The sequence below is a fragment of the Salarias fasciatus genome, chromosome 12 (genome assembly GCF_902148845.1).
Source record: "Salarias fasciatus chromosome 12, fSalaFa1.1, whole genome shotgun sequence".
Taxonomy (NCBI): Eukaryota; Metazoa; Chordata; class Actinopteri; order Blenniiformes; family Blenniidae; genus Salarias; species Salarias fasciatus.
In genome coordinates, this window is record NC_043756.1 from 27,592,669 (window position 1) to 27,618,963 (window position 26,295).

General features: G+C 43.7%; 1 protein-coding gene across 2 annotated transcripts; it reads right to left on the bottom strand.

The window, feature by feature from the left end:
- Window positions 1–660: 660 nt before the first annotated feature.
- LOC115398537 (dual specificity testis-specific protein kinase 1-like) lies at window positions 661–24,328 on the bottom strand. 2 transcript variants are annotated; one of them, XM_030105351.1, is made up of 9 exons: window positions 24,116–24,328; window positions 10,045–10,238; window positions 8,385–8,506; window positions 7,467–7,515; window positions 5,460–5,609; window positions 2,405–2,578; window positions 2,116–2,199; window positions 1,725–1,811; window positions 661–918 (listed from the first exon to the last, which is right to left on the bottom strand). In XM_030105351.1, exons 2-9 carry the CDS (start codon window positions 10,222–10,224, stop codon window positions 814–816), a joined length of 951 nt encoding a protein of 316 aa, XP_029961211.1. In that variant the 5' UTR covers window positions 10,225–10,238; window positions 24,116–24,328; the 3' UTR covers window positions 661–813. The 2 variants fall into 2 exon arrangements, with proteins under 2 accessions (XP_029961211.1, XP_029961212.1); XM_030105352.1 differs by lacking the exon at window positions 24,116–24,328 and adding an exon at window positions 22,580–22,593.
- Between the last annotated feature and the right edge of the window lie 1,967 nt (window positions 24,329–26,295).

Below are 26,295 nucleotides of genomic sequence, written 5' to 3' on the forward strand. Positions count from 1 at the left end.
CAATGTGTCATGAATGCAATATTCTTGGTCTCCTAAAAACAAATTTAAACAGGACCTAAGAGTCATGCAGGCGGCACCGTTGAGAGGAAAGGAAAGGCACACAGCCCTGATGAAGGGCAGAGAAAACCCAGATGCAGTGACGAATCTCTGAAATCAGAAAATTCAGTCACAGCAGAACCCTGAAGGCTGTGAAGAGACAGCAGAGACTGGAGACAGTCACGGGTCCCTATTGGGTTTTAAGTATGCACACTAAACAGATAACATGTTGAAATTGTTACACACACACACACACACACACACACACACACACACACACACACACACACACACACACACACACACACACACACACACACACACACACACACACACACACACACACACACACACTTTCCATACGTATGCAGACAAGTCATTTTTCTGCCCCTGCAGAGAATGAGTCCACAGACCTGACGATCCGCAAGATGTGGAGAAAAACCCAGGACAGAAGAAGCCCAGACATCTTTTGTTCAGATGAGAAACAACAGAAACCAAGTGTGTGTGTGTGTGTGTGTGTGTGTGTGTGTGTGTGTGTGTGTGTGTGTTCACTCCTACCTACGGATCGTCTGTACGCTAGCGAGTCGAAGCAGAAATGTTGGTGAGAAAACTAGAAAACAACCCGACCAGCAGCTCAGTGGAGTTCAATGGAGGAGTGAAGGGTTGCCACGGAAACATCCAGGACTCGTTTTTCTGTGAACTCAGTCCGTCTGTCCGGACGGCGAGTAACAAACACGCCACACAGCCCGTGGTTTCAGGGTTTCCTGGGCGGTCCGCTCAGCTGGTGGTCAGCTCGGGCTTCGGTGGAGGCTCCAGACTCTCCGCCACCTCCCCCAACTCGTCCAGCAGCTCCGTGAAGGCCGGCCGTCTGAAGGACTCCACCTGAGGGCCGCACGAGCACAAACCTCAGCGTAAACACACAACGGGAACAAAACATGACCGGGTGACAAGGAATCGATGGAAACCTGTAAGGTTGAGGAGAAATGAGTTTTGTGTCGTCAATCTCCCCCCGTACACTGCGCCCTAGGCGGCCGCCTAGTTCGCCTATCCCCATTCAAACCACGGCGCACAGACGACGCCATGGCTGCATTTGCACTTCATTCCACTAGGTGTGCTGTTTGCCTGTTCAACCTTATTTTACACAGACACCACAGAGGAAGAAGGGCGCTGCTCTCTCTGCATGTTGTTGGAAAAAGTGTGTGAGCCGGCAAGACGTGGTAAAATGTTCAATGATGCGACGCACCGTTTTTTCAATAAAAGAGAAGAACTGAACGATCGTTTCCGCACATTTTACTTACGTCGTAACAATTAAACTGTATCACAAGTAGTTCGTGTACTCAAAAGACCAAGATTCCTTGCGGATAGAACATGCACAGAACAGTATTTCATGTCCCTTTCGACCGGGTTTTAAATATGAATATGAGCATATTCGTGTTTTTGCACGTGTTTACATGGCTGTGCACCATGTAATGTATTATTCTGTCAATATTCCAGTTAATAGAGTCACTGCCTGCATATAGATGTACTCAATCTCGTTCAAAGCATGGACGAGAAATCTCGCGGCATTTCGATCTTGCGAGATCTCATGACATGAGATCTCGTCCCATCCCTAATGCTGATGATGACTAATTGCTAAAGTCTAAATATATGCATCAGTTTGTCTGACATTCTCCTTGCAGTGTACCCACCATGCAGCAGCTGGCGGCCAAATCCAGGAGCCGCTGAGGACAGTCGGTCACCAGCTCTCTGAACGCTGTCTTATCCAGGCCATAGTCCTGACACGCACATGCACACACACACACACAAAAAATCAATTTGTACACCTGTTGCATTTCAAACAGATCAAACATACTTTGCGGAGTACCTCAGGGCTCTATTTTGGGCCCCTTCTCAAACACATTTATTTGTGCTCATGTAAAGCAAAACCTTATTGTCACACTTCCACTCATCGGTTTTTGACGTCCTCAACTTGTGTATTTTTGCTGTGAAGATGTGGAGGACATCCTATCAGGCTGTAGTTATTCTGTTTCGGTCCATGTGAGAAAAATAAAATCATGTGACTTTACAGACGGGCTGTACCTGCGTTCTGGGGAGAATTTCCGGGTCTGCAGCGATCCTGGCTAAGATTTCACACAACACGATCCCAAAGGAGAAAACATCCACCTGGAATGAGTGAAACGTCAAATTCAACGTGTTATTTAACTTTATCACTTGATTTAACGTGACAACTGCAAAGGCTTTCGCTCTGGGAGTTTAGATTTATTGTCGTTGTATTTCAAACTGCAAGATCAGATTTTACAACACTTTACAAGATGGTTGTTTTTTGAGGGAAATTACAAGAAATACGTCACACTGGGAACAGAGCTACCTTCCGGTCGTACGGCTCCCCCCGCAGCATCTCGGGCGCCATCCAGAACGCCGAGCCCACCAGCGACAGCTTCCTGCCGGGGTCCTTCACCGGCGGCTCCACCACCTCCCGGGCCAGGCCGAAGTCCGCCACCAGGGCCTCCCGGCCCCGAGACGTCACCCGGATCAGACAGTTCTGTGAGGGGAGGACACGGGGGTGGGGGAAATGAGGCAGTGCTGCCAGCAGAGGGCGCTGCTTAGCTGCTGCAGGGCTGACTCCTCTCTGTGTGTGTGTGTGTGTGTGTGTGTGTGTGTGTGTGTGTACACCAGACAAACAGTCTCTCAGCGAGTCAATAGGCTCAATAGGATCTGCTGTCAGCACCTTTCCAGCACACTAAATAATTTAGCTCCAGACTCGGGGAGCCAGCGGCACCCGTTGAGGCTTAGGCCGGCCTCCACCCCCGCCACTGACACTCGGACCTGCTTTCTCTGGAAAGATCTGCTGCTTTCTGGGAAAACACACCCGGTGAATCCCGGCTGGCTGACTTCCTGGGTGGGGTGTGATGAGAGGCAGAACAGTGGGCGGATTCCAGGTCAATCGACAGTTTGCATGCATGTAAATTCACATCTTCTCCATAGGAGTCTCAGGGTGTGTGTGTGTGTGTCTCAGCCATCTGGCTCTCATTGCACAGCGACTGGTTTCCATGCAGTGGCCTGTCATTACGAAGCCTCCCGGGGGAGAAGCTCCAGTCCCAGACCGGGGCTCTAAATTTAGCCGTGGCCCCTCACCTCTCCGCCAAGCAAAGCAACCGTTTGGGATCAAAAATGGAAACCGCTCACAAGTACAGAGGGACAATAATTACCGTTCCTTCCCCCACAGCTTCTTTTCGAAGCTTGAACTGAAGTCGTGGAAACGTCTTCACAAATTCTAGCAGACTTTGTTATGTAATTCTGGCATCCGTGCAGCTCGGACACTGACGTCAGGAACTTGTTAATGTCTTAATGTCGGTGTCAAAACAGCAAAGCCCGCTTCCCCAAATGGCCTCAGTCGTCCCTGTGGTGACCTGTTCCAACTCTGTATGGTTCATTTTCTGTAAGACTTGATGTTACAGGCTCAGTTTTTTCTGAGTGGCGTTCCTCCCATGAGAAATATGAACTTCAATCAAGATTACATAGCAATAACTAGATATATCAAGATGTAAATTCTGGGTGAGTGAGAGAAATATATCGGTTTACAAAGCTAAAACTAAACAGCTTATATCAAAGTAACATAGTTTAAAGCTATAGTGCGTAATTTTAAATGTCTATGAATGTCTGTTTTAGCCAAGCCGCTACTAGTGGAGATGACAAAGTGCAGATTAAGCCGATCGGCTCCTCTAACATCTCGCAGGATTTTTCAATATATATAATTCTTGTTTTGCTTGTCGACCGGCACGCATCTCCACGATTGTGCAGGAATTTCAGACCCCGAACTGCAACAAATTCTGTGGCACACAGGCTGTATAAGGCAACAGACAGATACGCGGATTGGCCTGTTATTTTAGGTTTTTAATGCTTCACGGCCCATTAGCATTGAATAAACCGGAAATGCATGTGTAGTTTTTCACAAATCTTGCCTTAAGTCCCTTTAAAAGCTTGACGTGAAAGCTTGACAGTTCAACTAATTACATAGTGAATGTGATGAAGAAAAAGCTGATTTAAGACCTAAAATAACAGAAATACACAGCTGCACTAGAAGAAAGTGAACTCACTGCATGGGCTTCGTTAACTAGTTATTCATGTGTGTCATGTGTAAATAGAAACATACAGAGAACAAAGATAATAGCTTATTACAGAGCTGAAGTTAGAAAAGTCAAAGAAAGTGTGTGAACTACAGAGCTGCAACCAAATATCAATATCTAACCGAATGAAACTGGACTTAGAATTTCACTGCTGTTTACACTCAAACTGTCAAGAATGCTAATAAAATGGTAGAAGTGATTAGAAATAAAGCAAACCACAGTTAAAAGTCAAAGAGTGAGAGCTAGGTCAATGCCAATCACTGATGTTTATTTGGCCAACTTACAAAGCATTTAAAAGAAGTCATGCTTATTTGCTGACTAGTTCTCAAAGTCTTAAGTGTTTAACTGTAAAAATCAATATATGTGAGTAAAAAACTCAAAATCAAGTTAGTTATAGGCAAATAAACCGGAGTAAGATAACAGTTTGAGTCTTAAAAATCAGTAAAATCATCAAAAAACTGCATTTTAGTCAGCATGACTGACAGTTTAGATGTAATTTATTCCCAAAGGATTCATCCATTATCTCAATATCAGTTATGTTCGTTCCTCACTGATGCGACACGGCGGATGGATCGACCTCATCCGGAGTGTGACGTGAGTCGGTGCTGACCCCGGTGTGAACAGAGAGAACTGGGCCAGAGCCAAACGGGGGTGGCGGCCCGGGGCTGACGTGCCGGGGAACAGGCCGCTCTCCTCACACCGGGGTCGACCTGCAAGCCGTGTGTGCGGCAACGCCGCTCGGGGAGCAACCGGCCATTAGCATGACAATGGCGAGCGCGGCGCTGCTTTCGCCTGCATTTCTGACAGCTTGTGCTGGGAGGCCTGGCAACCAGGAGAGCCGGAGAGCCAGCACCTACACACTGGAGAGAGAGAGAGAGAGACAGAGAGAGAGAGAGAGAGAGAGACAGAGAGAGAGAGAGAGAGAGAGAGAGAGAGAGAGAGAGAGAGAGAGAGAGAGAGAGAGAGAGAAAACACGGCCCACGCACCAGTGTGGCGCTTCAAGGGCTCGTTCTGCAGCACAGATGAAGATTTCCTCGTAAAGCAGCGCCACAAGCACAGTTTGGTCTATTTTACGAGGAAAGGAGGAGGTTTCACCGAACGACTCAGGTTAAGGAACATTTCCCCTGAAATGCTCACTGGTAATGAACGATATAAGAAAATGTTGCGTAAATGAAGATTTAAAGACTTATATTACAAACATAACAGATGAGCGCAGACTCTGACAGCCTGTGTGTGTGTGTGTGTGTGTGTGTGTGTGTGTGTATACGGGTTTCTGGGCACGCAGACGGGAGTCACCTTGGAGTTGAGGTCTCTGTGGTAAATGTTCTTGTAGTGCAGGTAGATCATTCCTCGGCTGATGTCGCAGGCCAGCTCCACCTTTTCCCTCCAGCACAGAGCAACGTCTTTTCGGGCCAGAAGTTCCTCCAGACAGCCGCCGTTCACGTACTGAAAAAACACAAAAGCAAATTTTGAAAAAAAAAAAAAAAAAAAAAAGTCATGCTGTGACAAAATGACAGTGTTTACAGAATTTCTAGAATGCAAGTTGCTCATTTTTTGTTTGTTTTTGGTTTTTGGCTCCTCATGCAACTCATACAAAACATTCAGGTACATAAAATCTGTGGCCACTAGATGTTACTGTATGACAACAGAAAACTGCGACAGCACCACAAAAAACACCTCCATTCCAATTGTATTTAACGACAGAGCAAGATAAATGTCTCCAAGAAGAGAAACATTTCTGGGAATGGAAAACAAATGCCACATATGATTTTTCATCACATGCATATTTCACTAAAGAGAGACTTATAGCCTGGATCTGGAACAGATATCGCAGATAATCAAGACTTTAAATGAAGAAAAATTCCCATTTTTACATTCTGTTTATGTCATTCTCAGATGAGTTCACTTTAGAATTTACTTTTCTTGATATCAATTAGGTAAATGAAAATTTTTACATTAAAAGGTGCATTCAGGAGTTTGCACGTTTTATGCGAAACAACGACCCCTGCAGGCCTTGGGCGTAACTGCAGCTTGGTGAAACACTCGTGCCTGTGGATTGCGTCCATGTACGTGCACGGAAGAGGGGAACTCCTTCCTCGCTCTTTTAGTAGCGCTCAAGTAAAATTGAAGTTTCTTTTGCCTGGTGGGGTCTGTGCTGGAGCTGTGGCAGTGCTAGAAGCCGGTCTTTTCTTAATTTCTGGAAGATCCATCGTCAATACTGCTCACTTGTTGCTGCTTAGCATCTGATGGAGTAATGGCGGACAAAACGAAACTTAAGGAAATCAGGCCAGCGGGAGCGCGCATTACGTCACATCATCTCTAATTCTCCCCGAAAAAAATCTGGTGCCGAACTGGCACTGCAACTTTCAAGTGACAATTTAGCGCTGTTAGCGGTACTTAAAATGAATATGTCAGGGCACATTGTGCACATCAATGAATATTTTTAACATATTTATGGTGGAAAATAAGTTGTTTTAAAGTTGAAAAACTCCTTAATGCACCTTTAAAGGGTTATAAACAGGGGTGCACATAAGCAGTGCACTGGTGCGCTACCAAATTAAAAAATGTGTACCTGATCAAACATTGTAACGCTCATTTTTGTACCAAGATTTGGGGATAGCAAGGTGAGCATCTGTGTGTCGGATGGCGGGGGGGGGCGGTGCGCACTCGGAGCTTTCTTTTCAGGTGTAATGTTCTGCTGTTGTGAGTAAAATAACACACATTCGGACTGCACCGAGTCTACACTCCCGCACAGTGGGTACGGCTGCACAGGAACATAAAGCTCGCCGCGCCTCCCCTGAAGCCCTCTGGCGCCCCCCAGGGGAGGCGCTTCACAATTTGAAAACCACTGGTTCAAGTGATGGAAAGCAGATACTGCACGAGCACTTTTATTTTTCAGAGCTTTAAACACCATTATATTTTGTGAAAGTTACAAGGTTTCAGACATTCTGTTGCACTGCTTCTTTTTGTTTCAGTTGAAATTAAAACAGGGTATGTAACACTGTCCACGCATCCCTCTATTTTGTTGTTCCTGTAGGTAGGCGTGGGAAAAAAATGTATTTAAAAATGTGAGGACCAACCAACATCCCAAGGTTCTCCCCTGAGAACAAGACAAAAAATATTATGTGCACCCCTGGTTATAAAATGATGTAAAATGAACGGGAAAAAAAGCTCCAACTCCGATTACACAATCCGAGACGTGAGTCAACACTTCTCATGAGGCTCTGGGCTCCCATCAGTGAAATCTGCTGTTCAGAACGGAGCCAGAAAACACTGAGTGACTCAGGAAGGCGCAGAGCTCACCTCTAAGATGGGATACAGCTTGTCTTCTTTCACACAGATCCCCAGATATCTGTAAAAAGAAAAAAAAGAGCAGCAATCATCAAGTGCTCATCAGTAACATTACTGAAGAGATTTTAACAGCAGTTTGGAAATCTGATGTTAGTAAAAGTTTATTTTCTGTCATGTCATGTTGCATTAACAGTGTTATATTTGTGGTTTAAATTCTATCAATACTACCTAATTAATCTTAACGAAGTTGTTTAAAAAAACTTTTTTTTAAATTCCAATTTTCGGTTTATATTTTCTACAGCAGCAATTACAAAAAATAGTTGAAGAAAAAAGGGTAAAAAATAGGAAAAATGAGAAAGAAAGGAATATAAAAAATATACAGTATGTGACTGTGCTTTGCCTTGAACGTATTTATTTCTTTTGATTATATTTGTTTGAGTCTTTTGGTACAAAAAAAAATATTGCAATGCTTTTCCCCCCTAATAAATGTTTAGCTGTTTTGACTGTTATTTTCTTCAAAATTAATTATTTTTTATGTTTTCTATATTTCTATAATTGAAATTATATCTATATGTATCTTTTTAAAAAAAATCCAACATTGTAGAATTAAAAAATAAATAAAAAATGTTTGGAAATTAAAAAAAAGTTGCAGGTTGTCCTATGAAAAAGTGGTGTCGGTGCCTCTCTATACAGAGTGATTGAAGTGTATTGAATTGTAATTTCACAATTAAAATCCTCTTTTTTTCATGCTCACCATAGCACAGGAATAGTGTGTGGTAGAAAATAAAAAGCCCTGATACCAAACGAGGCTGTGGAGCGGTGGTGTAGGAGGAGGAGAGTGAGGTGTGGGAGGCTGCAGAACCTGCTGGAACGGCGGCGAGGGAAATCCTCACACTTCAGGAGGCTAAACAGCGGAGTGTGTGACGCTACCTGACGATGTTGGGGTGGGAGAGTTTCTGCAGGAGGCTGATCTCGCGCACGATGCTGTCCTGGTCCACGTCGTTCTTGTAGATCTTGACCACCATCACTTTCCGGGTGGTGCTGTGCATCACCTGCAGGGTGGAAGGGTTCGGTTACAGAGGAGAGGAGGAGTTCAGAACCTTCTGTAATGCTGGAGCAGATCAGCCGACCACGGTTTCTATTGGTCCACTCTAAAACACCAGAAAAACATCCATGCAACCGTTGTCATGGAAACCTGGCAACTACAAAGGAGTGAGTGCACGGTGTTCAAAATTCAGAACAATGTGAACAGACGGACGAGGGAACTTCGAAAATCAGATAACTTTTGCCTTCTTTTCTGAAAACGGCTCAGAAAGTAGAATTAAATGCTATGACTTCATCTCTGTGGAACCGAAGAAGACGCAAGTTTTCCCGTAGTAAAGTACAGTAATGACTACTTCTGCACATGCTCAGTAGATGGACAAGAAGAATATTTTCCTCCAGAGAGTCAGGACTCTCGGTCCAGATTCTCCTGGTCCTGGTAGTTTAAGAGTTGACAGTCATCAATAACAACAATCCAACTTTATCATCCATGTTCTCCAATCGCTAATGTTTAGACCCATCGTTCTCTGCAGCACCCTCTAGTGGCCCTACATGAAAACTACATCATTTTCAGAGTTGCTGTCAGTTCCAGGTAAACCGATATTGTTTTCAAAATGTGTAAGCGCAAAATCTTTCTGAAATGAAAAAGCAAAAACTCTGCATTTTCACTTGAAACGTCAGGTAAACGGAGCTTAAATCTGTAAATGAACAGCAGACAGTGAAGTGGCCTCATTGCCAGAGGATTTCAGTTTCAGCAGCAGCAGCTGCATCCGTCCTGATTTTCTTGTTTACCTCGCGGCGTCTGTCACCGGCGTGATCTTGTCATTTGAACCCAAGCTGGGAATTAATGTGCGATTTGTCAAATGCTGATGCATCACCGACTCTGGTCCGTCTCCAGAATCAGCTAAATGGGTCAACTTCAGCTTGAAACGGGTAGAAATGTGGAAATTTCCAGACGCTCCCAGAGTTGTGCTGGCACCTGAAGAGACAGCCGTCTCTACTGGTGGGTGAGTGTGTGAATGGATCAATGTGACTAAGAATGTCTCGCGAAATGTGCAATATAGGTGAAGCCTGTGGTTTGACTAATTCATTTTATCTGACTCTTTACTGCAGCCTACAGATAAATATGCAGATGAGTATATGTGTACTTATTTTTGCTTTTTAAATGCTGTTCCTGTCACGTAACAATTCTTTGTTCCTTTAAATCACCTTAAATTGCCTCATATAGTCAAGTGCCAAGACTTACCCAATCACTGGAACCATCCGACGACCTATTTCTTTATTATTTCACGAAGGACAAAGCTTGAGTGTGTTAAAATGAGCTCCTCCTGGAGACAAAGCAGCACCGTAACACTGGGAATGATGTAGCGTCTCTGCTATGGGTGACAGCGGTGACTCTAAGGTCCCCAAAGCTGGTGGGCCAATTACAGAATGACAGGAATGTCCCAATTAGCGTTCTGGACAAAGCCAGCTTTGATGGCAGCTCACGCGTAGGTGGCCCCGGAGGGCAGTGGAGGGGGGGGGGGGCCACGATAGGAAATAAACAAACCTTGTAGACTTTGGAGAAAAAGCCACTCCCGATCAGCTCGGCGCTGAAGTTTTCCCAGAATTCCAGCTTGCGGACGGCGGTGCGGAGCTTCTGCCAGCGGTTCTCATGGTAGTACTGGTCCGAGGACTCGCCGTACAGGGTGGGGCTGGTGGGCTCCGAGGACACGTCCACATCACACATGCTGGAAATGTCGGCTGGGGGGGCGGGGGACACACAGGTCAGGGTGAAGCTCCATTAATCAAGTCGTTTTTTTCCAACAGGAAGTTCAAACATCAGTGCAGAAGAAATTCAGTCAGCAAAGTGAACAGTGAAACGCAGAGCGATGGGACTCTCTTCTGCTCATAACCCAAAATATCCTTTAAAATTATTTAATCTCGAACAATTTATTGTAATACTGTGTCATCTTGAAGGACCTGAATGAAATTTCAAGTCATGGGGGGAAAAAACAGATACCAGTGTGAAGTATGGGTCTGATACTGTGCAAAGGTGTGATACTTCTGAACCATTTCCCTCCTCTCAGCAGAGCAGCTGAACAGTAATGGAGGAGCACGGTCAGCCGTGCGCAGATAGAAGAGAATAAAAGCTGAACATTTTGGATTTGGAGAACAGGTCTTAAGTTTGATCTGGAGTGTATGGAAGTGGTATCAGACTGTGTGGCCATCTCCATCAAATGAAACCACCCACCGTCAATACATACATCTGTTTCAAAACACGTCTGTGATGCTTTGTGGGGAAAAAAAAACAACCCGTTACGGTTCGCAGTCAGAAGATCAAAAACATCCCACCAAGACCTGCTGAAAACGCCCTCTCACCTCAGACTGTTGCTGGACAACACCTTCTAGAAATCATGTCATGAGACGTCTTGGTTGGACTGCTGAGACAGGAGATCGTTTGCTCTAATAACTACACACCAACGAGTGTATCTGCAATAAACTTTCTTTCAAACGAACATCTTCTTGTTAGAAGTGATTCGACAAGAACTTGTGGCTAATGTGTGATTAACCCATAAATCACAGCGTTTGGAGAGATCCTCGGGCTTCTCTGCATAATCCTCGTCTTTCTACCTGAAGCGCTTTGACTCTCCAGAGATAACTGGCCAAAAGTCTAAAGGCACAAAAGCAAAAAAAAAATGACCAAGTCGCAAGTGTTCGGCCTCTGAATGCTGCCGGTGGAATCTGTGGTTATGTAACTGCAGAGAGTCCACAGCAAAAATGCAAATCGTGGCGACTGCGGTCTGGAAAACACGCTTTAAATGTGTTTTTAGACAATGTGGTCAGGTTTCAGTGAAGTACTCATTTATTCCATGGAACCCAGCAAATGTTGAATTGTGGGTAATAAACAACGCTACACGCCTTGTTTATTTAAACGATCAGTGTGTTTTGTAAATGTGTTGTAAAGCACTCTGGTCACTTCTGGGAATTGGCAACAATCCAAATGTGAGTGCAGTCGCTCTGAAAACGAGTCATGTAATCACCTGCTATGAAAAAATTAACAGCCTTCATGCTGGTCGGTCACTAAATTCATACAATTTCATTCATAAAACATGGTAAATTTTGATTTTTATTGGTGCAAAAATGAATTACTACAGATAAATATCAACTGAAGACAAAAAGTAAAAAAAAAGATTATGTAATAATTTTTACAAACAAATACAGATTTATAAAATTTTGTTGTATTTCTTCTTTTGGACCCTGGAAACTAGAAGCATGTGTCTAGTGGGACTACTTTTATACTGTATGTATTTATAGGTCGAGGTGTGGTTTTAGGGTTACGGTTACAAATATGTTAAAGCGGAGTATATATACACACACACTCATACGTAATGCACTACACCAATGAGAAGGCAAGAGTGTGTGTTCAAAATGTTTAATACCAGTTTGTGGATCTGATCTGAATCACTTCAGCATTATTTATTAATAATTCACCTTCTTAAAAATACTGTTGTCTATTCTCACTGCAAAGCGCCATGAAACTCACTCTGTGCTCACTGAGGATGAGTTTGGAATCAAATTACACACAGACACGCAGACAGACAGCTTATCGTTTTCATGATAGATCAATGTTTGAAGGGACTCTTAACTAGTAAAGATGCAGTTACTTTCAGGCCTTTTAAAACTTTGGATTCATGAAACTGTCAGGTAATAATTCTTTGTTTCACTTCAGGTTTATTCACAATAATTCAGCTCTTGATTCTTAGAAGTCAAACGCTACTGTTATAATGTTAGAACATTAAAACGAGTCAAGTTTCACCACATGTCGCTCACACCTCTCCTCTTTACTCTAGCATCTCACCAAACTCATATTAAATATTTTACTTTGCACTCAGCTGCTAAGTCGATCACGCCGACACAATGGAGCGTGCGACAAGCAAGAGGGCAAATTTATTCACTTAACGGTATGAAGCGACCTCGCATGAAAGAGGAGCTCACAAAAGGTCTAATTTCACTCTCCCACTTGTTAGCTGCACGGATGAAAGAAAGCGGGACCACTTTTCAGGGCGAAACAAAGGCGGAGGATAATGCAGGGGCTGAAAATAGAAGCAGGGCCGGGCTCGTCAATGAACTCGAACGGGAGACATGATGGAGGGTCGGTTCGGTTTCTGTCAGGTTCTCACAACAGAATGACTGAAAACAGGAGAAACACACTGAGGGAGTGACAGACGGGGGGGAAATAGCTGTGGATTATATGTTTTAAGCTTTAATTCTTCACTTAATTTCATAAATTTCTGCATGCAAGTCCTAATTAAAATGTATTCTAGAAGGGTGTGAGTGGGCCAGACCGGTAAAATAGAGCTATAATAATCAACTGTGAAGTTTTTGTTTGTTGTAGCGCTGAGGAAACATAATGAAAACATCACAAAACCAAACAATTCTGACTAAAAAGTCCTATAATCTCAACATAAAGCTGGATTTAGTTAAACAACCTGGTGCAAAATAAAGTAAAATGTTCCAAAAACCCTCCCCTGCAGCTGTTTTAACAAACTTACCCATAATCCATGGTTTCGAGGCTAACGCTAGTTGGCTTGAATGGATCAGCTGCCTTTCATGGTAGCATCACCTCAGCTCAGTAATGATTTACTTCTAGAGCGCTTTTCCACTGTGTGACCAGTGCTGAAGCAACCAATCACAACCAGTCCACAACACATTCACTCACACACCAATGGAGGCACCTGCAATGGGGACTCAAACCTCCAACCTTCTGACTGCAAGACGACCGCTCACCCATGGGGTTTCAGCATTGTGTCGGCGAGGTGTAACGTTAGATTTGCACAAAGCCTTTAGTCCATAATGTAGCAGTGCCTCAATTGGGACGAGAAGCACATGGAGGACATGTTTGAGAGCTGCCATGCGACACCGTGAGCCGTTTCACTCACAAACACTGTACCTCCTTCTCAGCGTCAACATTAGCAACACTGCAGCCGCTATTTCCTTCTACTCTGCTCTAGTTCTTGATATTCGGCCAGTAAATTAAGAACACTCATTCCAAAGCATGGAAGTAAAGACATTTACACCATTTGAAGTGTGTGCTTCCATGTGTACTTCAGTATGAAAATCAAGCCCTGAGTTTTATTTCAAGGCCGCACTTCACCCTGCGCTAATCCCTGAATAATCTCTACACCACTGCAGTATATTGCTCCTTCACTCCCTCATATAAGGGATTAAGTTGATGCACAAGAGCAAAATGTACTCTTACTCCACTTGACTGGATGAAAACTCCAGCCTGGTGTAGCATTACAGGTCTCTGACAGACGGTAACAGTCCGACACCATTAGCACAGAACGATCTGCAATGGGGACACCTCTGGCTGAAAAATATATCCAGTCATTGATCTTCTGCAGCCAATTCCAGCTGAGTGAGGGTGACGGCAGGGTCCACTCTGGGCAAGTCCACCACAGGGCAAGTCACACCTCCAGGCCCGTCCTGAATCACCACTTTCATGCTTTGTGAATGTAGGAGGAAAGAAAAATACTTGAAGAACATGCAAACTCTGCAGAGGAAGGCCCTCCAACTCAACCTGGACTCAAACTCGAGCCATTCTGTGGAATTACCCCACCAATACTAAGTCTCACTTTAATCATGTTTAGCATTGCTTGGACCGGACACCAAATACTGATAATGGTGCATCTCTACACCTGACTGATGGCTTCTGTGGTTTTGGTGACAACTGCAGGCTAGAACTCCGGTGTAAGGTTGTGTTGTGGTGAGAGTTCCCTCACCGGTCTACGTGGGCAGTCCTGACCCAGTTCCAGCGGCAGAGGGCCGGTGTGACAGCAGAGACGCTCCCAGTTTGTTGTTTCACAATGACGCCGGTGGAAAGCGCGCGCTGACACGCTAACACAATTGGCGGGGTTTTGTCTATCAAGTCCGGGGGAATCAACCCCGGCTATTCAGGCCCGCGTTTGTTCGTCCGGCTCGGGACTGAACAATCGCTGCACTTTGTCAACCCTGGCTGTGTCAGAGGGAAACGCTTACAGTGCAGCTCTGTCATCTGACTGCTCTTCATTTCATCTGCTATCACTTCTGTTCTGTGGGAACTCAACTCGGAGACAGGAAAGAATAAAAAAAAAAAAAAATTCAGACATTTCAATTCTGTTTCGCTGCAAGAAGTTGCTGGGATACATGATGATGGATGGATGGATGGTTAATGAAGCAAGTGCAGGACAGTTGGAAAGCGCTTGCATGAATGAATGAACACATGAACAAATCAATAAATGACAGGATGCAGAGATAAAAATAAAAAGATGATACATGATGGATGACAGATGGGTCAATCAATGGATGAATGACAGATGACAGATGGGTCCGCTCCACTCTCTGCCCTGTTTTCCACCACGTCTGTTTCTTTTTCCACCAGCTTCGTCCAGACCAACCCTGGCTGATCCCACCCGTTACGTCAAGTGTTGGCTTCTGGACATTCTCAAGGCTGCGCTTGGGGTTTACCGCCTGTCGTGATCTTTCACCAGCCAGAAAATCTACAATTAGACGTCAGAGTGAGAATCTGCAGGCAGGCTATAATCACATCAGCACTGCTATAAAGACTTTAAACCAACTGATGAGGCTCTGTTCACACTCACTGTGTGGTTTCCGGCTCTGAGCCGAAGCACAGAAAAGAGGTGTTCACGCCAACCATTTTCAAACTAAACGATACAAACAGATGGCATATTGGAAACTTTTACATTTCTTAAGAAACAGACGTTTCTGAATTTCCAGAAGAGCGCTGTGAGCTCTCATGGAATCAATGTGGTGATATTTTAACTACCTGACCACTCAACAGGAGTTTTTATAGAGCTCAGAGGTGTAAAGTGGATTAGTTTAAGAGTTCCTATGTGCCTGTATCAGTCAGTCTTATTACCAAGGCCTCTATTTGTGGGTGAAATACATCAGTGTAAAGATTTTAGCAATTCAGACATCTCGAACTTGCAGCTCTAGTCAGGTGTTTTCAGCAGTCCGACTCTATTAAAAGTCTAATGTTGGTGGCTGTCGTTGCATTTGGACTAAACTAGCTGGAACAGCAAGGTGAAGTGATCTGAAAACCTTCCTCTGTTTGTTCCCTTTATTTCCACTGCAGCCGAGAGCATCATGCAAATCAGGGTGATGAAGTAGGGAAAAGCAATGAATGCAACTCACTGAACCTCCAATCATCTGGGAAACAACACCGCCATAAAGGTTAAGGAGAGGCTGTTGTTCTGGCTCGACAGACAGTAAAAATCAAGAAATTCTCAAGTGTGTTGGGCAAAAAAAAAAAAAAAAGGAAAAGAACAATGCTGGAAATGAGGAGAGGGACTGTTATGTAACTCTCCTCCTCTGCAGGATGCAAATCCTCCGACAGAGCTTCCCTGAGAGGATCCTAGAATTCAGGTTGGGCTCAACTGTTCCAGATGATTGTGACATACTGTATCCAACCTGTTTTATTCATATCGACTCTAAATGACCCGCCGGTGTGAATGCGAGCATGTCTTCTCTGTGGCCGTCATACGGCAGGGCTGGAGGATACCTTTACCCGACATCAGCTGGCATCGCCTTCAGTCCTGGAGGTTTAAGATGCCATATAGAAGTTGAACGAATGGATCTGTGTCAGAGCTTGTTGGATTTGCATCTGGGTTTCAGATGGCAGTGTTTACACCTCCAAAGAGAGAAATCTCATTGGAGGGTTTTTCAGTCGAACCAATCAAGTGAATGTGCTCCAGGCGCAATCCGGATGGTCTGACTTCTTTTGCATGTGACCCGGGGCGAGTGGAAACTCCGAGTTCTTTCACATGTGGGATACGAAGGTTCAACCAGAAAAATCCAGGAAACGTCTTGTATGGCAGCACACTGCGAGGTCGACCTGCGTCTGAACAAACATGCCATCGACGGTAAAGTCTGGGTCGAGGCCGCGCTGACGTCCTGGCAGCTGATCAGGAGCGCTGCTCGTTAAAGTTCACCAGTCAGAACAAGTTCACACCGAGGCGAGATTTTTCTCCAGAGATCCAACTGTCAGTACGGCGAATGTGAGGAACGTGAGTGTGTGTGTGCGCACTCCACACCAGCGAACTTGTGAGCAGCCACGAGGCACTGTGTCACCCTCCAGACAAGGTGATTCATGTCGCAAGGTAACGTCATGGACGTTGACTCACGGGAGGCCAAAGAGGGAAAAGCTCAGATTTTCACACTACCATGTGCTAATGAACTCGATAACACACTCATTTCCCAGAGGACGTGCACTCAGCCAGACCCTGTGAGCACACACACAACACCAAGGCCACGGCACTTTCTGGTGGAGGTCGGAGATTTAAAGATGATGCAACCACTGAGGAAAAACAATGTATTCATCGTTTAGTTGGAATTTCTGAAGCACTGTTGGGTAAATTAAGCTCCTCTATATTTTTTGGGTTACCACTTGATAATGCAGCATTTCTCAGTCATGTATGCTGAGGTTTTAGATTACAGTGCATCTGGTGGGGGGTTTTCTCAGATCATTTCGTGACTTCAAGGCCCTCGTCTTCCTGTTTTTGCCCAACTCAAGTCTGTATCTGTACGTTAGTGCGGTTTGTGATGAACAGGAGTAGTCAGGAGCTGGAAAACTTTGGGTTTAAGTGCAGAGTTCAGATTAAAGTCACAATTCAGCAGGAAAACAACATTTTCCGAGCTGCAGTGACTTCAGACGTGAAGTATGTGAACTGGAGGTTCAACTGCACCACAGCAGAGCGATAGTCTGCCCAACAGCCCTGGAGGAACTAACAACATAATCATTACGGCCATTATAACGGAATAAAACCAATAATGTAATAACTGCGAGTGGTGTAATAAAATATTTAAGCCAACAACTATTGCATTTTGCCAATAATTTAATAAGTTAATACCCTGAATAGCATTTTAAATGTTTGCTGATCAAAAGAGGATGTTATGCTTGTCATATTCACTCATTAAGGATGCACACTATTAGGCTAAATGATCAGGTTATTGGACATTATTGCATACGACTCCAGCCATGACAGTTTCTTACAGATGATCATTACAGCAGAGCCGCTCTGGCCGCTGGGAGCTGGGTGGATTTTCCACAGCGCTGCCTCCATCGGGAGGAAACACCGATAGAAATCAGATCAATAGAGGAGCTGGACCAAACCCAGCAGAGGCTCCATGGTGGCGTCTTCCAGTTACAGATCAAGCACTTATAGGTAGGCATACGCTGTTAGCACACTTTAAAAGACGAGTGCAAGTACAAGTACTAACCTTTATCTACTCTCCAATAATAAACCGAGTATGGATATGAGGAAGTATTAGATGCTATAAAGCCTTATTCATAGTAGATAAGCAAATTCAGGGCTGGGCTGGAAACTGGAGGAGTCAGACCACAATAATGCTCAAACATCCACAAATTCAAATGTTTAAGTGCCAATAAATGGAATATGTGCATGAAAATGTAATATTTCAAAAAATAAGTAAAATCTCAACATCACACCAATTTTAAACTTTGTATTCTGCTTCAAAATGCAGTGACAAATGTTTCCATTCTCTCCTGTGTCTTTCCATTCAATATTAAATGGACGAACTCACCAGCTGCTATGTAAAGCGCTTTTGTGTGATTTGTGCGATTGGCTAATATATACGCTAGCTGGGGATCCATTATCTGCGCAGCGCAATCAGTAGACAACTGAGTAAAGCGTTTACAGTTAATAAGGTTATTGTCATTGGTGAAAATACTCAGAGTTGCAGAGCTGCTGTCTCTCTTTCAGGCTTTCTGAGCTCCCCAATAACATTCGTAGAAGCTGTTCTGTCTGGAGTACCAACATTTTATTCAATTTAGGTGAGCTGCAGATTGAAAATGGTTATAAAGTTGGCGTTTGTCTCAGTCCTGCTCGCACGTTGTTGGGTTTAGCATTAGCAGAAACGGCAACACTGCTACTTTTTAACATGATGGGATTAGTTACTGTCACACTCCGACTGCTGTTTCTCTGTCCTGCTAACTGCAGTGAAGAGCAGCTTCTCATGGCAGCATAAACAAATACCCCTAAGCTGATGCTAGCAGCGATAGCTCGTCCAGTTCCCGAATGCTTGTAAAGAAACACTCCAGAGGAGGTTTTTATTTTTCTGAAAGCGAAGCCTCGTCACTCAGGAAATGATACATTATACATTTCTTCTTCTGTGTCTTTCCGCTCCACTGACCTCACTGGCTGGATTCGTTTACCGAGCTCCAGATCAACTTACACTAGTTTTCTGCCTTTTTAACCTGGACGCTGCTCCTGTGGTCAACCAGGCTGCTTACTAACAGCTCTCCTCCATACTGCTGCACTTCAGAGTCCAGCAGGATGACTTGGAGGAGCACCGGTTGGTCATGCACCGACGTTCAAAGTCCAAATCGTCAGGACATCCGAGAAAGTCATGTGTTCCTGGCTAAGTGCCCTGCGGTACACCTCCAAATACCACGGTGAAGTCGTAATGTGGCTGTTGTTGTAAACCGAGCTTCATGAAGAAGACGTCATGGACGCAGAAACGGACTTAAGGGTATTTTGGACGTGACATGTGAAGAGGCTGTTGACAAATTACAGGTGGAGAAGAGAGCGCTCATGTATTCAGGATTTATTTATTTCCTGTTATTTTCACATCCCCTCAAAAACTAAAAAACTCAAAATGAAACTGAGAATGTGTTTCTTTCCTCCGTATTTTGGAGCAAGATGTGGAGATGAGGCATGCATGTTTCTGCTGAGCACCAGAACAGCAGTGGAAACACCAACACTGTACGAGTCCCTGTGTATTGATATGACATCTTAAAATAGGAGCGCTCAAACACCGAGAGCGGCTTGCAGAGGTGTTTCCAATCCAGAAATCAGAGCAGACACTAGAAAAGTGGATCATTAAATCTAATTGTTTGCAAGCTGTATTGTGAGCCAAAAAAATCATGCATTACTATAGTTTTTGTGCCTGGAGCTGCGGCGCTGAAACTGAATATCCTGCAGCCTCTTTCATGAGACACCAGTATCTGCTTCTGCACTCGGGGAGGTCTGTAAAAGGATCGCACATCTACAGAAAACCTCAACCCATGTTCACAGCTGTAAACAACAAAAGCTAAAGAACAGGGGTTTTTCCAGCATGCCTCTTCCTCTGTGGTTTCTGCAGAATAACGTGTGAACCCATTGCAATGCTGCTGCTAGCTTGGCAATCGTGCATTAGAAATGACAGAAGCTGGATTACATGTTTTGTTAAAACAGAGATCGCAGAGCTGCTGTCTCTGTCACACGTTGCCCATCAGCTCTTCATGGTAGCATTAGCTGAAACAATGTTCCTGTCAGGAGAAACACTGCTGTAGAGCCGAGGTTTCCTTCCTTATTTCCTGTTCAGTTGAGGAGAAGTGTTTCATTAATCCTAAAGTGACGAGGTGTCCCGTTGGAAGCAACATTAGCATGTTTCTGAAGCCACGGCATCGCGGTCCTGCTCTCTGGACGGTTTCAGCAAAAACCATGAAAAGCTTTCATTTCCAGTGAAGAGCATCTTTGCTACTTTTCAATGAACTCAAGTTCATTTGAGGATGAAAAGAGCTGTAGTGCTGCTGTCTCTCTGATTGAGTTAGCATTAAAGCTCGTGTCCGGAGTTTTGAACGAGAGAGGTTTTTTTTTAATCCAATGTCTCGAGGTTCCGCCCTCCCTCTGCTTTCATGAACGACTTAGCCACGCCCCTTTAATTGTGCACGCTGTTATCCGTCAGGTGAAAATGAGAGCCTCTGAGTCCTACAGCATCCTCCATGTTTAGCTGTGTACGGTGGATGTTCAGCAGACAGTGGATATATCCGAGGTAAGCGCAGCGGCTGCTGCGTAGCTAACTCACCTCTGCCTGGGCGAGCGGCCGTGCTCTCTGGCTGCTCCACACTTTGATTGACAACACGAGAATGCGGAAGCTCGAAATCTATTGGCTGAAGCTGACCGGCGCTTTTTCGGATAACATGGGGGTCTATGAGACAAAGGCGGGGCTCATAAATAAATTTTTATATTGCTTTATGCTAATATTATATTGTAGTATCGAACCAGACTGACACATTGAAGCTCTGTTGAAAAATTATACATACTTTGGAAACGAACGGAAACTCCGGACACGAGCTTTAACTGAAACAGCTGCCTCAACTGGGAAGAGCTACAGTAGAGCTACTGTTTTGCTACCGTTAGCATTAGCAAAGTCATTTCCTCTGATGAAGAGCAGCTCTGTGAGCACTTCACTGAAGAACCGGTTCACGGCTGTAAACAACAGCAGAAAAAGCTCTTTTTAAAAATGCATCCAGGCCATCTGGGAACTGGAGAGTCTCACCATATCGGCCTGCGTTCTCTTGTCTCTGTGTTTCTGCACGGCACCCGGACAAACACTACAGATTTTCTGATTGCACAACAGAGTGACACCCAGACCGCAGAGACACAGAGATGCTCGGCTCTGCACTTTAACAGCCGAGAAAAAAAAACAAAAACCCTGCTTGAGAACAACGTGCCACTTTGTGTGAGATGGTCGAGTGGGCTGTAAACGGTGTTGGAGGTCGTAGGAAATGCAGAAGCGGCTCAGCGTTGCTCTGTTCCTTCTCTGCTGCCTCCCACCACTGAAGCCGAGCGGCAGCGTTCGGGTTAAAGTTGACCTGAGTGAGCACCACCACCGATTCATGAACGTCGTTACGCGTTTAGAGTCCGGAGCTTCAACCTCTCAAAACTTCTCAAATCCTAAAGACAGAAAATCAAGAAGCGGTTCATCGAAGAGGGAGACGTTAAGTTTGCAGGATTTATCAGAGAGATTATTCTCAGATTTCACCATCTGCGAGGAGGAGGCTTAGTTTTCTACAGTGCTGATGGTCTGTGTGAGAGAGAATCCCTCCTCAAATCCCCATATCAAGTGAAAGGAGGATTCCCCTCCATCCATCCATCCATCCATCCATCCATCTCTACACTGTCCAGACTCCCACAACAAGCATGCACAGTAATCCAAACTCTCATCCACGACACAGATGGTCTGCTAAGAACCAGATTCAAAGCTGTGTAGATATGAAGCTGCTAGCTGAGCAGCCACGCCGAACTTGGGGGAAAAAAAAAAAAAAACAGTCCATAAATTTTGACCTTTCCATCAGCATGGAAACAACCCAGAGCAACGAACACTTCACGCCTGAAACTCAACCTGTGAACTGAAATTAGAAATCCTCCCATGTGTCACGGTAACAGTTTGAATTTATAAATTTGGCCCAATTTACTCCTGTCAAAATCAGTCTGATGAATCCGTCTTCAGTCTAAAAGCATCACTGAAACAGGCCCTGAGGCGAGAAGGAGCGCTCCAGCAGAAAGCTGCAGGACGAGCGAGCTCCGAGGGAAGGTTAGAGGACACGTCCCTCTGCTCCCGCCGCTGCATGCTGAGCTCAAGTCTTTCTATTCCAGAACAATGCAGAGCTCAACACAAACCCTGCACAGCAGACTCACCTGCACACACACACACACACACACACACACCTACAGGGACCTGGAAATGCGCTCATCTTTACTTTCAAAATGGTATCGTACAATCATAACCTTTAAATTCAAACTAAAGGTTTTCTCTGGTGTGAGTAAACATGATGAAAATGTGAATATCTTCACAAAATCAAACAATTATGACTGAAATTGACAACAATCTCAACAGAGAGACCATTTTAATGAAACCTGCTGGTGCAAAATGTAGTGAAATGTCCTAAAACTTGTCTTGTCACTGTTTCATTGTGGGCTTTTTTACACCCGGACAGCATCACTGATGTCTCAGTCTGTTACTTTATTCAACAGGTTGTATTTTCTAAGTGAGGTGTGTCAAACATAGGGATCGCTGGCCAATACCAGCCCTCAAGAGGTTCCAATTTGGCCAAAACACCAAGCAAATTGTAAGAATTTGAAGAAACCATTGAATTTGTAACAAAGGTGGATATTTACTTTTGCACACACAAGCTTTTCTGATGAACACTGTACATCTCATTCTAGACACACAGTTGGGTTTTCTCATGGTGCGTTCAGGGTCCAAAATGCAACACAGCGTGTGAGGAGGGTGTTAAAAAGTATCTGGGTACTTACTCCATTGATTTAATAAGCTATCATGTGCATCTTGTGGGCGTGGAGCAGAGCCGGCGGTCCTCTGAGCAGAAGCTGAGGAGGGGAAAAAAACCACACCACATGCAACAACAAATGAGCCCAAGCACAAAACAGGATGACATGCAGGAACAACACCAAGGCGACGAGCAGACGACACGACTGACGAGCGGAGAAAACACGACAAGACGCAGCATACCTCTGAACCACAGTCAGATATTCTGCAGTCAAACCAAAATTAGTGCCCCGAAAGGAAAAATCTGCAAGATTCAAGCATTTACTGACCCTGAGAATTGAACCTAAAAGATTAACTTTCAAGAAATATGTAATCCTATCAGTAATTGTGCCCTCTAAAATATATAAAGTGAATATTTACATTGTTGTGTTGTCTGATGCAATCATGCAGGCAGCTTAAATGACTGAATCCATAATTGAGGTTATTTGTAACATTAAACATTCACCCAATACATTGTATCTTTCAGTAATATTATCAGCTTTGAGTGTAAAATGTATCAAATTTTAAATGTTACAAAATTATCAAGAGAATGGGGGGAAACCAGTAATCTGGAAGTTGCTCCAAAAGGTTTTATACATTTAACATGTGAAATAAGAACACATAAAATGTATCAACTCGTAATACTGCTTTGCACCACATGGTGGAATCACCTCTGCATGCATTCAAACTCTTTGCAATTAGATGAAGTAACATTGAACCCTGCAACCCCAACATTAACAAAAAATAGACTTAAATTCTTCTCATCAGATTTGTTCAACTCACTGATTTCACAACAGTTGTAGAAAATCTCAAAGTTGCAATAACTGCTGAAACGCATAGTATGAACTAATATCAACTTTAAAAATACAGTATATCATATTTTAAAGTTCAATGGTACAAAACAACCCCAATTTAACTACAGAATGAGAAAAAAACAACAATCAGGAAGGTCATTAGAGTTTTCTTCATCTAGCATGTGAAATTAGTCAGTTTCTGTACCATCAGGACTCTGCAGCTCCTCAATGACTAAACCTTTCATATCATATCTTAGAAAGTGTTGTCATCTCTATTTTGAACAGTAGACACAGTTACATGTTGTTATTGTTTTAGTAATGTCTGAGTCTGTGACTTTAAAATATATTATATTTAAGATTTAGACCTGTTGCTGTCATCTCTGGCTGCAGGACTCATTTCCTTCAGGCTGTTTTTTTTTTTTTTTTTTTTTTTTTTTTTTTTGTCTTTTACAAACCGGCTGTATGTAACAGTGGTTTTACAATCTCTAAGTACTTAATCAAGTATTCTATTGCAGATTATCATGTAAAGGTTGTAGATTGTTGCAGATTGCTGTTGTTTTGTCCCACTGATTTGACCTGAGGTTATCTCGTGACCTTTACATATGCTGAAACGACCTGCTGACCGAGTCGATCTGGTCCAGGTTTGGTCCTCCAGCCTCAGATTGAGCAGCCCCGCAGAAGCGCGTGTGTAACGGACTGGATAAGAAAAGAAAGCAGGTGAAACGTACTCACACGCACTCCTGCAGCTTCCCTTCCCGTGCAGCTTGTTGAAAGCAGGCAGACTTTTTAAAGTCAAACTCTTTCCATCACATCCCCGCGGCAGGAAGCCTCGTGCGTCGCTCGATCTTCTCTGTTTTTAAACTGTTTTCTTGAGTTTATTCAGAGTTTTTTCTTCTTGCTGCAGCCTCTCTCAGCCTCTCTGGAGCAAATGCATGTTGCACCGTGTTGTCCTGGAAGCAGCTCTCACGAGCGTCCGTGGGTGTCGCTCCGCCCACAGAGCGCGAGGCCGGCCGGGTGTTATGGAGAAATTTGAGCCCGTGCTAAACGGTGTCCCGCCCGCGCGCGCACAAAATAAATCATGGTTCAAATCAGTGGAGTTTGAGAATATTTACTCAAATAAATCATGAATTAAATAATCTATTGACGGAGCGAATGTACATGCAATAAAATATAATACTTAAATAAACTAAATTACATACAGGTTTTCATTGGTTTTTCTAAATAGTTTTGGTTTAATTAGCAGATTTTTTGCTGTAACAACATTGTTCAGGAATAAATATTATGCTTTTTTTTTCCAAGAAACTATCTGTTTTGTAGATCAGGTGATCAAATAAATGCGAAATGTTGGTAGTGTTTATTAGATAGATAGATAGATAGATAGATAGATAGATAGATAGATCATCTTACATACTATGAAAAAGATAAAAATGACATTTTAATTGTACTTAGGCACACAAAGCCTATTTCTGTGGTATTTTTTTCTTCTGTTTTGATGGAGGAGAATACTCTTACGTGTTTTACTTATGTGAATGCACATGCACGTACATTATAATTGTTACTATAGCTCCCCCTGGTGGCACATTGGTGGAAGTAAAGACTACATTGTAAAGCAGAGAGGGGTCTAAAACTCAAGAGTCTGCCAGGCCACAGGCAAAGAGCTTGTATTGGCAGGCCGAAATCAATCAGTTAAGAAAATAAAACAAAACCGTGTTTGCTGGATTTTAAACAGATTTGCTTTAGTTTGTTTGTTCACACAATTTTGCAGCCAAATGATAAAGTTTTCCAAAGAACTTTGAACACCATGTTCAGGCTCCTAACCTGTCAGGACAAATGAGTGAGGATGGAGTTGTTCCCCTAGAGAAGCTCTGGAAGGTGGAGGTGAAGGTTTGGAGCAGTCAGCCCATCACAATCCACAACATTCCTGAAGTGCTACTTTATGAATTTATCTGCTTTGAATGATTGCATTTCAAGAGCACAATCACACCACGTCGTATTGAGTCAGAAACAAAATTATATTTGAATTAAAAAAATAAAATTCTTTCATTTAACTGGTGAAATAGGAAATGAGGCAGTCTGAAGAAAATAAGAAGAGGAGATCCAGAGCTCTGGCTTCCCTTTAAATTGGTAAATCATAATTTAGAAATAGTACTTTTTTAATGCATATTTGTGCTTTAAAAAATGTATTTAATATTTGTGGTTTGGATCCACCTGGTGGTCAAATAAAATAATTTAAAACATCTCAATGTTCAAATTCAGACAGATTTGAAACAGTAAGCTCAGATCTCATTATGCTCAGGTTAGCAGTCAGCTATAGCTTAAAGGTGCCGTATGCAGGATTTTGCTAGTCAATGCTAATTTTTCTGTGTTTTCTTTGGATTAAATGTTAGAGTATCCATTGATAATACTTAGGAGTGTAGCATAATTACAAACCGCGAGGGCGCAGCGGTTCCATCTGTCTCGGTTCTGAGCTGAAAAGGATTCTCGACTGCTCCGGTATGTTTGACCAATCAGAAGAGCCCCTGAGGCTCTATCCTGATTGGTCGAGGGCGGCGCTTCAAAGCTCTGCTTTCTCGTGAAGGGCTATGAGGAAGTCCAGGCCCGCATATTTACCTGCCTCGTCGGGACATAACATCATCAAAACACCACGGAGGACACCGTCTGTTTCTACTGGAATTCTTTAAAAAAACGCTTTGACCCCAGGTGAAAGGTCACAGGTGAATCAACCCGCCAGCGCAGGCGCCATGACACGACACGCCCACTCGGCACCCCGAGGTGGACATGACTCTGGGTTTCAAATCGCCATCTTGGATGGTGTCAAATCGCCCATCTTGCGAAGATAATCCTGCCTACAGCACCTTTAAACCTTCAAAGAGGTAAAAAACTTTATTCAAACCCTTTCTGACAAAAACTGT